Source organism: Aphanomyces invadans (genome assembly GCF_000520115.1).
Source record: "Aphanomyces invadans strain NJM9701 unplaced genomic scaffold supercont1.6, whole genome shotgun sequence".
In the NCBI taxonomy this organism is placed as follows: domain Eukaryota; phylum Oomycota; class Saprolegniomycetes; order Saprolegniales; family Verrucalvaceae; genus Aphanomyces; species Aphanomyces invadans.
Window position 1 is genome coordinate 1,813,961 of NW_008580151.1, and position 12,088 is coordinate 1,826,048.

The window sequence follows — 12,088 nt, forward strand, 5'->3', positions numbered from 1 at the left end:
GCCAAAGCGATCTTTCCCCACACGACTGACAATTGAGCTGCGCTTCTATGTAGTTCAAAGCTTGCTGCGAAGTCGTCGCAACGCCGATCCAACAGCGTCGACACCATGTCGGCGGTCCACACAGTCTTGGCAGACTTTTCAGCCGTCACGGCCCTCTTGACTTTGGCGGCACGCTTTGTTGGTGGAAACATCAGTGACGTGGGCGACGACAATCGAGTCGATGAATGGCAAGAATCGTTTAGATGGTCATGAATGGACATTATTCATTGGCTATTGTTTTGACCAATTGTGTTTGTCGATTGAATGTTCCCAAAGTCGATGAAATGTCAGCGTTGTTTGTCGAACTCCAAAAATCGCTGACGCAACAGTGGGAATTGTTTAGATTTCTTTGAAATACCACTCGTCGCTCCGAAAACCCCTAAAATGTCCACTGATCCTTGAATTTGCACACATCAGTACAGTAAAGTTGCCAATGTGGAAACCTCAACTACAGAAAGGCCTGACAGCAGTCTACCTGCCGCTATTCAGGGCGAAGAAACTAGAAAGTTCGTATGATGACATGGCAGGCTCGATCCGAGCGCTCGGTCGGCCGGACTTTTGCCGATGTCCTCCGAAGTGCTTGAGGCTGTACATGTCTTGCATGGAAACTTGGTGTGCATATAAGGCAACTATGTGGACATACGTAGATTGTTGAAAGGTCACGTGGTTCACCAGTTACAACTTGGAGACTATTGGTAATGGCACTGTCGAGCCGAGCCCGCGTTCCGTTGTTCGTGACTTGCTTTGCGCTCTTTGTCGTCGCTCAAGTGTACATCGTGACGCGGCTGGGTGTCGAGCCGAAATGGGATCTCGCATCTTCAGCAGGCGAAGTCAGCACACATCGCTTCCGCGACCACCACGTTGACGAGACACCAGTGGCGACCCAAGTCGACTCGACCGACGCTGCCGACAGCAACATCCTCATAGCAGAGCACAATCCACGCCCGACCGATGGCGTATTCAAGGACGATGTCTCGACGATGCATTCGACCGCCCCATTCCACCATGACGACTGGATGGAGCTGCACGAGGCCGATCCTCCAAACACCCCCACGACGCAGCCCACTCCACGTCGAAAGACTTCCCCTTCATCCGCTGTGCGTTCCGTGGCTTTTGTTCCACGCCCCGACGTCGGCATCGACGGCAAGCACAAACAGCGCATGCATGCCATCCGCGGCGCCATGCAACACGCCTGGACTGGATACGAAACCCACGCGTTCGGCGCTGACGAAGTCGGCCCCGTGTCCGGAAGCCGCAAGCAGGATGTGTGGGGGGACTTGGGCGTCACCCTCGTCGACGCGTTGGACACGCTCTACATCTTTGGCATGACGGTGCGAACTCGCATCCTGGCTGTAGGTCGTCTGACCAAGCCAATATGTAGGACGAATTCCAGCGAGCCCGCGACTGGGTCGCCACGGGCCTCGATTTCACCCACTTGGGCAAAGACGGAGACAAGATCAGCGTGTTTGAGATCACGATTCGAGAGCTGGGCGGGCTGCTGAGCGCGTACGACCTGTCGGAAGATCCCGTCTTCAAGGCGCGCGCCGTCGAGCTGGCCGACTTGTTGCTACCCGCGTTCGCCGACGGTGTGTTTTACACGCAATACAACGCGTACACGCAGGCCAAGTCCATGAACGGATGGACGGGATACCGGCAAGTCATAGCAGCAGGACGCAAACGGATCCCGTCCTGACTTCTTGTGATAGGGGGCTGCTGGCCGACATAGGGACGCTGCAGCTCGAGCTTCGGCGGGTCTCCGACATCACGGGCAACCACACGTACGCCGAAAAGGTGCAGCTGGACGAAGCTCTAGGACTCCAGGGGCTGACTTGTGTGGTAGGGCGATGCGTTCTACGAGATCGTCCAGCGCGAAGGGTCGTACGAGAACACGGGGCTCTTTCCCGTGCATTTTGACGTGGGGGCTGGCAAGTTTGCCACGTCCAACACGGTCATCACGATCGGGGCACTCGGCGACTCGTTCTACGAGTACTTGCTCAAGGTGTGGCTGTACAGCGGCCGGCGCGAATCGGATCAGTACTTGCGGGATCTCTACAACGACGCCGTCCGCGGCATCGAGACAAACCTCCTTCGCTACTCTGAGCCGGACGACGCATACTATTTGCAGGAACTCATGATTCCAGGAATGAGAGTACGATTGGATTCAACACAATCGCAGCGCATGTTGATGATAGATTGGTGTGTAGGGCCTACCAAAGCAAGACCACTTGCTGTGCTTCGTGCCAGGGATGCTGGCACTTGGTACGCTGAGCGACGAAGACCCCGCTCGCGTGATCCAGCACCTGGACCTGGCCAAGAAGCTCATGAAGACTTGCTACACCATGTACAGCCGACAGCCCACGGGACTAGCCCCAGACATCGTGCACTTTCCTGGCTACACCATGTCGGACTCGCGCTATCGCCTGCGACCCGAGACGGTCGAGAGTCTCATGTACTTGTACCGCGTGACGAAGGATCCGATCTACCAAGACTGGGGGTGGGAGATCTTCAAAGCGATTGAAACCCATGCCAAGTCCATGTTCGGGTACGGCACGGTCTTTAACGTGAACCACGCAGCGTCTGTCCGCATCGACGATAAAATGGAGAGCTTCTTCCTCGCCGAGACGCTCAAGTACCACTACCTTCTCCAGTCGTCGCCGTCGTTCGTTCCGCTGGACGAGTTTGTCTTCAACACGGAGGCGCATCCGTTCCTTATCCAATCCAGATAAGCTCTACTACGGAAACCTTGTCGCATTATCCTGCAAAGCATCCCGGCTTGGGACATCCATGAATGACGAGATCTCTTTCGAAGGCGAGTCACGTCGACCGTACTTCGCCAATTGCGAGGCACAGGACGGCGGTCCCGACGACGTTGTCGACGAGATTGCTAGGTTTGTGCACCAGGGCTTCGACATGCCATTGCGCACAAGGCCGTCAGGTATCGAGAATGTCCTGTCCACGGAGCCCGGCGCAGTCGACGGAGAAGAGTCTGTTGAGAAAGGTGTGTGCGCGGTTCGAGATGCCACCGTTGCGTCGATGGACACGGCGAGTGCAAAGAGCAGTGGCAGAAGCGCTTCAAGCCAATTCACATGCTCACAGCTCCAGGCAAGTCAACTACATTCAATAGCACATTCAAAGTTGGTTTCCCTTGGCGACCAGTCCCGACTTCAAGTGCACCGACACTGAAATGGCCTTGAACGTCTCGAGCAGGTCAATGTCAGAGATCGCATGATGGAACGCGCCCTTGAGGCGAACCGCGAGCTTCTCCAGACAGACAAAGTTCATGCTTCCAAACCCGACCAAGTACGACATGAGGCCATGGCGCTCAAATGTGTGGGCAACGTGGTCGGCTAAGTAGACCCCGCTGTCCGTCGTGTTGGGATATCCGTCCGAAAAGAAGAGCAGGACGGGCGCAAATGTATTGTGGTGGTTGCGCGACAGCACTTCAATCGCGCACCGCAACCCCGTGTCAAAGTCGGTTCCCCTACCTTGAAAGGGAATCGAAACATTCACGACAGATGCAATGGCCGCCGCCTCAAACACAATCACGCCATGCGAACTAAACGTGACAATCGACACCACGTCGCCACAGTCGAGCCCCTTCTTCCGCACTTGCTCTTGGAGGTACCCGTGGACCGCGTCCGTAAGCGCGTTCCAAGGCGCGCCAGCCATTGACCCCGACGCGTCCAGCACAAAAACGTGGTGGCTCAGCCCGCGCGACGAAAAGTGCTTGCATGCAAACAAGTGCCCTTGGACAACCGTGTGGCCATGCTGCTGGCCGCGTGCGTCGTGCTTGTCCATCACCGGGTGCCACGCATCCAAGACACAATACGACGGCGAATCGGCCGCGTGGTCTGGGGCATCACACTTGTACGGGCACAGCTTGAACGCCGCCTTCTCCGCCACACTCGAGACCGGGTCCTCCCACCCCAACGTTTGCCAGTACGTCTCATGGAGCACTTCGTCCATGGGGCGTTCCGGGTGCGGCTTTAGCTTCAAATTGCAGTGCTGGCGACCGTCCGTCGCAGTGTACACGCATGTGGCGGCAGTATGTCTGCACGGCATGAAGTGGACATGGCCGCGGCCCATCTTGGAACAAAAGAACGGACACATTTCAGCGACGCCCTGCTCGCCAGCCGTGTACTTGCGGTCTTGAACGTCCACGGCCTCCGAGTCCGACACAAAGTACGTATCCTTCATGTTGCCGTGACTTGTACGATGCAGCCCTTGATGACCGTGTGCTTTATCGCAGAAGTACTGGCAGCACGGGCACCGAACGTCGCAGTAGTGGACGGCGCTGTTGCATCCGTGGCCGCTCTCGTGGGCCGTCGCCGTCGCGTCCACCATTTCGCTGCACTTGCGCTTCGTCCCATTCATTTCTTGCCGGCTGAACTCGAACGAACTTCGCTGACCGGCAAACGTTTCCGTCACCTTTTCCAAGTGCACTTTAATCTCGCAAATGCCGTCGTCGGCACAGTCATACGTGCAGCGGTGGGCTTGGCCACACAGGTGCTTGGCATTGTCCGCATGAAAGTGGTCTTGGTCCGCGCAAAGGTTGCCGCAATCGGGCATCACACAACGCTGCTGGCATCGGCTCGTGCCACACGAATGCACAACGTGGTCCATCTCAAACGGCAAAGTGCATTGTCCGCGGCAGTTTGTCGCCGCACACGGCTCCCCACAGCAGTGCAGCTTCACGCCGCACGAATGAGGCTGCGCATGGCCAACCTCGAGGCTGCACACTTGGTCGCAGTTGGACGCGCCGGCCAACACGCATCTCTCATTGCACGTATGAGCCTTCATCCCACAATTGCAATAGCCGCTGTGCCCGGCCGCATACGAGCATTCCACCACTTCGTTTAGCGAGGCGCAGTGCGTGCATTTCCCCTTACACTTGTGGTCGGTTCCGCAGTCGTGGCGGACACTCGCGTCATGCAAAAAGCATTCAAAGCACCCGAGTTTGCACTCCGTGCATGTGTGCTGGCATCGTCGAAGCAACTGCTTGAACTTGACCGCGCACGCGTCCAAATCGTCCACTTCCTCGCGACCGACCGACGGCAAGCTCGCCACCCATAGACGCACGCGGCGTTCGCGGCGCCACAGCAAATACGTCCACACAGCATCAAATTGCTTCTCCGATACGTGGCTTCGCGGTTCGTCCACGCCTTCCAGGAAAAGCTTGAAAAAGTGCATGAAGATGGGCTTCGATTCGGCCATGACGTCCTCGACCTTCTCGTTCAAGTCGACTTGAAAATCCATGCAGTCGTCGGGCGGCAACGCGTCGAGCATTTCCGCGTCTGAGCAGAGCGTCATCCACTTGTCCACATACGCCGCCGGCTCGCCGTCCACCAAATTGCAGTGCGCGAGCTTCCCGTACCGCAGCCCCATGCGGACGTGGCCACGAACTTCCATGGCCAACCGTTCCTTCAAATTGTCCTCCATGCACGTCCAGTCCAACAGACTGATCTTGGCCAGCGCCATCGTCAGACAGTCGTAAAAGTCCCACCCGCTAGAGTACGCCACCGCCTCGCGCGCCTTCACCAGCAGCTCCAACCCCTCCCGCAATGCTTCGTAATACCCCACGTTGCCCAACGGCGGGCAGCACGTAATCTCCACGCTGCCTCCATACATCGTCGTGACGAAATTGTCGGCGCGGTTCTCGTTGAGAATGGCTTCGAGTTTCGACTGAAACTCGAAAATGACAGTATTTTGGTCATTCGGGTTCACGTCTTTCGCATTCAAGTAGAGCTTGCCCCGAAACAAACGGGGGTCGCCCTTGAGCAGCGACACGCCTTGCTGAAACTTGGAAAACATCGTGTCGATATCCTTGTCAAACCGCATCTCGATGCGAAATACCGTCAGCCGCGACACGGCCGCATTCAGCACCGACAAAAACGTGTCTTCCTGCGCCGATCGCTCAAATGACCCGAGCCCTTCGAAGTCGAGCACCACCAGCAAGCAGTCGCCCATCAAGCGGACAGTCAGCCAAACGCCGTCCGTGCACCGCGCCCCCGAGATCGCAAACGAGCTCCCCGTCAAGTGGTTCAGGTAGTAGCTCTTCCCCGTCGACTGCTTGCCCATCGACGACAGCACGACGACCGGGCCCGTCCAACGCTGCAAAACACTCGATATAGGACCAAACCAAATCGATTTCGCCACTTCGTGGGCTTCCGTGGCGGTGGCCAGCTGCATCGCCTCGTCCTGGCCATTCGTCAGTATCACGAGCTGGTTATCGCGTGCCCGACATATCTGGACAGGCACAAAGCCCAGCAGCTCCAGCACCCACTTGGACACAACGACGGTGCTTCCGTTCCACGGCACGGCGCTCGTACCATGACACTGCAGATCGCGTGGCAGGTCCAGCAGCGCTAAGTCCTTGTTCAGGCCGCGCAATTTATGCATCACTGTCGCCAGCAAGTTGGCGATCGCGGGGTGGTTGGCGAGCCCCACCACATGAAGTTGCAACTGCCCCGACACCAACTGACACTCGGGCGACGCCGCCGACGCTACACTTTGGACGGGAAATTTCTCAAACAAGTGAAAGAGCGACCACAACGGATGGCCTTCCAGGGCGTTGTCTTCGCCACGGGCCGACGACGAGCCATGCAATTGCCATGCAGTCTTGCCCGTCACAATGTCCAGCTCCCACATGTGTACCTTGGCGATGGATCCATCCAAACAAGTGAGCACGTTCCCCACACACTCCACCGAGCACTCTGACCACGTCATGCCGGCCGGCACCTTCAAAACAGTGTCGGGTAGCATCGTATTGTCCGCCGTCAGGATGGTGCGCACTCGCACGTCCACCATGTCCTCCTCCAAATCAACTCCACTAGCTTGGGAAAGAAGCAACAGGACGCTCCCCCCTTGCACCTTGACCACCTTCGTGTTGCCCGGTACGACTACGTCTTTTTCCAACTTGGAAAGTTGCCGCGACCGAAAAAAGTACGATTGGAGCGCCCCTCGGTGGTCCACCACCGTCACCCCATTGTTGTCGCCGCCAAATGCAATCAACCGAAGAAATGGTTTCGCCAGCCGCAGCACGACCAAATCAAACGCCGCCACCGACTCCAACACCTTGTACGACTCGTTGAACGCGTACACGTCGACCTTCGACTCGCAATGCAGCACCACCAAGTTGCGGTGGGTCGGGTCGAAGTCGCAGAGCAGCGCTTCGTTGGGGAAGACGCGGCAGAGCACCGGCTTCGCAAACGCCGCCTTCTTGTACGCGACCACATGGGTTTCCACCGTGTCGTGGTTGGGATGCGTGTACACCACCACCGTGACGTCTTCGACACGGCTAACCAACACCACTTTCGAGTGGACTGGCAGCGCCATCGTCCCTTTGGGCTGAGGAGCGCCCTCTGCAATGTCAAACACGCGCACAATCTCCGCCTTTTCTTGGACACACTGCTCCACATACGAAATCGTGTCGTTGTTCTGGTGTCGCACCGTCAGCTCGAGTCGACTCGGTCGCTGTGAATTCGATGCCCCCACCATGGTTGTAAACGCGTCGTGAATGGTCTCGCCCTTGTACCGCTTGACTTCGTCGGCAATCGTCCGCGTCTTCAACTTCTCGGCTTTGAATCCCTCCACGAGGTACTGAATGAGGCCGCGGTCGTTCGTCGCTGTATACAGCAGGCGGCACCACTCTTGATGCCGCGTCATGGCGATACTGCGCGCCTCTTCCAGCGCGCGCCAAACGTCCGCATCGTTCCCGTCGTACGGGAAACGTATGCGTGGCGACCATGCAAAATAGTAGCTAAACATTGTGGATAGCATGCCGCCGCGCGCTTTCCCCTGGCTTTGATGCAGCACGTTTCCAAATGCCATGTTGACATAGTCGTCGACTCGGTTTTCGTAGTTGAGCAAATTCGGCTGAGGATACCGACCAAGCGACAAGTACCAACCTTTCAGCAGCTTCAGGTCCTTCGACAGCGCATCGTTCGCAGCCACTTGTTGCGCGGTACTTTGGAGATTCACTTGGAACACAATGGCGGCATTGTCAGTACAGCGTTTCTGCAATTCCTCCAGCAACGTCTGGACAGATGCCACGGATTCCAAGGCAATTGCTTCCAAGATCGAATCGGGCGTGATAGCGTCCAGTTCTTGGACAGGCAAGCGGCCACTTTGTTTCAGCGCACACGCCATCCATGGACGGGGTATGGGGCGCTCAAACGACACGACATGCGACTGCAGACAGCTCAGCAACCACGAGCCAAATGCGTCGGGGTTTTGGAATCGGTCATGTCGTTGTTTCGTCGTCACACTCGCATCCGTCGCCACCGTCACCATGTACACTCCCCCTTGGCTGGGGACGAGCGCGGCCCCTTGGTACGGCACCCCCAACTTGTTCACATAACGCGGATGACACTCAACCTTCTCGTCCACCACCTGTGCCGATTGAATGGAAAACGACACCGAATACTTCTTCGTCGCCGAGCTCAGGCTGCCTACGTCACCGGCACTCAACGCGTCCTTCGCCTGGCTCACGTCCGCCTCCGTCATACAGCCCACCACGTTCGACGTCAACGTCGTCAAGAATCGCAGCACGTACGTCGCGCGTTCGCGCAAGAGCATGGGCCCAAACGACTCGTCCGTGAGCCACGCAAACAGAACGACCCGCACGCCACCCCCCGCGCCTTGAAGCATGGCGTACACGCCTTCCTCGTCGCTCTGAATGTGCTTGGACAAAGTCTTGTCCCACCATCCATCGAGCGTCAACTGGCGCTGGACAGCCGCCTGCTTGCCAAAATACGCCATCACTTCCATCGACTTGGCTTGTGCCAGCGCTCCTTCGTTCACGTGCTGACCAACCAAGTTTGCCTGCGACGTCGCTGTCGCCTCGTGCGAGTTCGCGTGGGGAAGGACATGCATGGCGCGCAGCACCCGATACACTTCGTGTTCGACGAGCGTCGGGTGGAAGATGGCGATGCCGTCCTCGTTGGGCGCGAGCAAGCTCAGGATGTGGTAGCATGGAAGAGTTTCGTAGCTGCACGCCACCCCTCGGAGACGCGTCATCGAGTCGTCGCTTTCGAGTATGGCAACGTGCACTCCATGTGCCGCAACTGCCAGAACTCGGCTCTAACGGGGGAATCGACATGGACAGGCCAGTCCCATATCAACGCCACGTCCCAGCACGTCAATGCCGGTCGTATTCACCCCGGGGACGGTTGCGTTAACGAGCTGCATGGCACGGCAGGTGAGGCGAAGATCGATCCATTGCCACCGAGGGGAGTCCGCCCTGGCATCGAGCTCCGCTACATCTCAGCTAAGACCAAACACACACACCATGTCCACGGCATGCCAACAAGTTGCTCGAAAGCGTTCGCCGCCGATGGGCTGCATCTTGAATGCAGGAACCGATGGAAGATTGTTCCTTCGTCCATAGTGTTGCGTGCCACTGCACAGCGACGATGGAATCGCCATCGTCGTCCACAACGACACCAGGATAGAACATGAGAGGGTTGCGTTGAGGCGAGTCGTCGTCATCCAGCAACGGCAATCGCATGCCCAACGACTCGACAAGCTACATCGGAGCTGTCGGTAGTCCGTACGCTCATGTGACTACATCGACAGTGGACAATCAGCGAATTGTGTGTGCGATCGCGACTTGGACGAAATTGCCATGAGCGGACGGTCAAAGGATGGAGATCATCGATCCTGTTCAAGGATCTTGGCGTGGGGAGAAGGCAGAGAGGTGTGGGGACGCAACGAAAGCAGCCAGCGACCGTCGGATTTGAATTTCGTGCAACGCATCCACCGACGACGCAAGCCAAGGCACTCTGCAGAAAGGTTGCGACGACACTTGGGCACGCTTTGACGACTTCCACGACAATAACGCTCCGAACGAGCAACGTGGCCGCAGCCTCCGGGAAGTGCACCATCGCAGCGAGTGTGGAAGCCCAACCAACAAGCAACATAGATACGATGGGCAAACATCGCGGCAGGTTGAGAGTGTGCTGCTGACCCACCCGAGAGACCAAGTCTATCCGCCACGAGAGGCTGCGTCAACATGCATCGGTTGCGGTCGAGTGCAAATCGCCATGTCGACAACTCGGCGATGCCGGATTCACCAGCGACAACGTCCCCAGTCATCGCAGAGCCCGTTGACTTTGGCAGCGTTGCAAGTAAGTCAACTTATCTCTTGCAGTCACTCTCGTAGTCCTCAAAGTCGTCGTCGTACGCGATATGGTCAGCAGTGGCGTTGGTTTCGTGCGTCGACATTCGCCTCCTGGTCGCGTTGTTGTCGTCGCCTTCGATGATTTCCTGGATGTCATCGTCCTTGCATCCTTTGGCTCGACACGCTGGAGGAGCGCCGGGCTTGGGAACTTTTGCTATGGCCACGAGCGACATGCTCTCGTCAATCCTCACGTCGCCCAAGGTCGGCCCGGACGCGTCCAGGTCGTCGCCATCGTCGTCGGACGCAGCGTGCTTGTGGCTGCCGCCGTCCGCGATGTCTTCTTCGATGTCGTCTTTGTCCATCGTGGATCGACGCCGTCGACTTCGCTGCTCGACGACGTCGGCCTCCCGGAGCTTTGTAAAGAACGAGTGTTCCAAGCACTCGGCCGCGGTCATGCGCTTTCGGGCATCCAGCGCGACTGTCCGCATGACGAAGTCGATCGCTTCGGGGGGACACGAGTTGGCCAGAACTTGGGAAAGCGACGTCGTCGGGGATAGCGTTGCCTTGGTGCCGAGCGCGACGCCTTTGGGCAGCCTCGACAACAGCGACGGCGGCAGCGGCCCGAGCACGTCCTGGATGAGTTTGCTACGTCGGTCGTGCGTCGATTCCAACGCAAGCAGTCGATCCACATCTTACATTTGATCGAGCTGGTTTTCTCCGTTGAAGAGCGGCCGCCCCAAGAGCATTTCGCACACAACACACCCGACACTCCACATGTCGGCACTGTACGAGTAGTTGGTCAGCCTGCACACCAATGGCATGGTGAGGCGCCGCAGTCGCGAAGCATGCCGCACCGGAGTTCCTGTTCCGGCGGCCTGTACCACCGCGTGGCGACGTAGTCGGATAGCGCTTCGCCGTCGAATTGAATGGTCCGGGCCACGCCTGAGGGCACATAATGCCATGGCCGCGCCAAGTACATCGTACCAAAGTCGCACAGCTTGACATGGCCCATGTCGTCGAGCAAGATATTGTCGGGCTTTATGTCTAGTTGCGCCAACGAACGTCCCGATCTCGTTTGCGAGTGTGGAGACTGCACCTCGATGGATGATTTTGTTTTCGTGGCAGCAGTGGATGGCCTTGCACAGCTGAAACGCAATCGACCGAACATGGGCGAGCCGCATCCCGTTTTTCGACTTGGCGATGACCTGTTGCCCAGTGAGCTCGGTCCATCGATCCATCATGCGGGCGATACCTTGGACAGCGTTGATGGCGCGTAGTCAAACACGAGATGGAGGCACCCATCCCCACGAAAGCTATATCGAAACGCTACGATGTTGGGATGGTTCAACATCGAGCACGCTTGCAATTCCCGCTTCGAGAGAAGGTCGTCTATGCCACGCCATGCGCTACAGATTCAACTCGACGAAAGGAACGGAGGTCAGCACCTGTGAGGAACTTGAACTTTTTGATTGCGACGGCGTCTTTGGTGGACTACCACAGCCACGTGTGATCCATCGAACCCGTGTGGCGGACGGACGCACCTTTTCAATCGCTTTGTACACGATGCCATACGTGCCTTCCCCAATCACCTTCTCCACGGCGTACCGCTCCATCGTTCTGACCAAGCCATCCACCAAATGGAGACGCGGGGGACGTTTCGTGCAGTTTCAACATCCGGCGATGTCAACGGGTCAGTGACTCTACCCACAGTTTCTCTCTTGCGCTGTCCACTAGCATCCAGAAGATGGCGTTGTGCTGTTTGTTGGGTCCTCCATCGATCGGCTTTGCAGACGTCGTCGACCTGCGGCGCACATCCCTCCCACCGGGCAACGAGAAGGCTGCGCAAGATCGACATTTCGCACTTAATAGAGAAGTGCGTACCTAATTTGTATCTCTTCGCTTCTATGTCCAAAATCGAACGTTAGAGGG

At 57.4% G+C, this 12,088-nt stretch overlaps 3 protein-coding genes across 5 annotated transcripts; 1 reads left to right on the top strand and 2 right to left on the bottom strand.

Moving 5' to 3' along the window:
* Positions 1-720: 720 nt before the first annotated feature.
* Positions 721-3,403, top strand: H310_04188 (hypothetical protein). The gene is made up of 5 exons (XM_008868411.1): positions 721-1,370; positions 1,421-1,692; positions 1,746-1,830; positions 1,880-2,188; positions 2,244-3,403. Exons 1-5 carry the CDS (start codon positions 738-740, stop codon positions 2,763-2,765), a joined length of 1,821 nt encoding a protein of 606 aa, XP_008866633.1. The 5' UTR covers positions 721-737; the 3' UTR covers positions 2,766-3,403.
* On the bottom strand, positions 3,169-9,057 carry H310_04189 (hypothetical protein; the record flags this gene model as incomplete). Its single annotated transcript, XM_008868412.1, has 1 exon — positions 3,169-9,057. One exon carries the CDS (start codon positions 9,055-9,057, stop codon positions 3,169-3,171), a length of 5,889 nt encoding a protein of 1,962 aa, XP_008866634.1.
* Positions 9,058-9,615: 558 nt separating this feature from the next.
* On the bottom strand, positions 9,616-12,073 carry H310_04190 (CMGC/CDKL protein kinase). Of its 3 annotated transcripts, XM_008868413.1 has the most exons (8): positions 11,701-12,073; positions 11,605-11,650; positions 11,412-11,548; positions 11,256-11,364; positions 11,144-11,203; positions 11,014-11,101; positions 10,856-10,963; positions 9,616-10,804 (listed from the first exon to the last, which is right to left on the bottom strand). In XM_008868413.1, exons 1-8 carry the CDS (start codon positions 11,770-11,772, stop codon positions 10,177-10,179), a joined length of 1,248 nt encoding a protein of 415 aa, XP_008866635.1. In that variant the 5' UTR covers positions 11,773-12,073; the 3' UTR covers positions 9,616-10,176. The 3 variants fall into 3 exon arrangements, with proteins under 3 accessions (XP_008866635.1, XP_008866637.1, XP_008866636.1); XM_008868415.1 differs by having other exon boundaries at positions 11,014-11,203; XM_008868414.1 differs by having other exon boundaries at positions 11,144-11,364.
* Between the last annotated feature and the right edge of the window lie 15 nt (positions 12,074-12,088).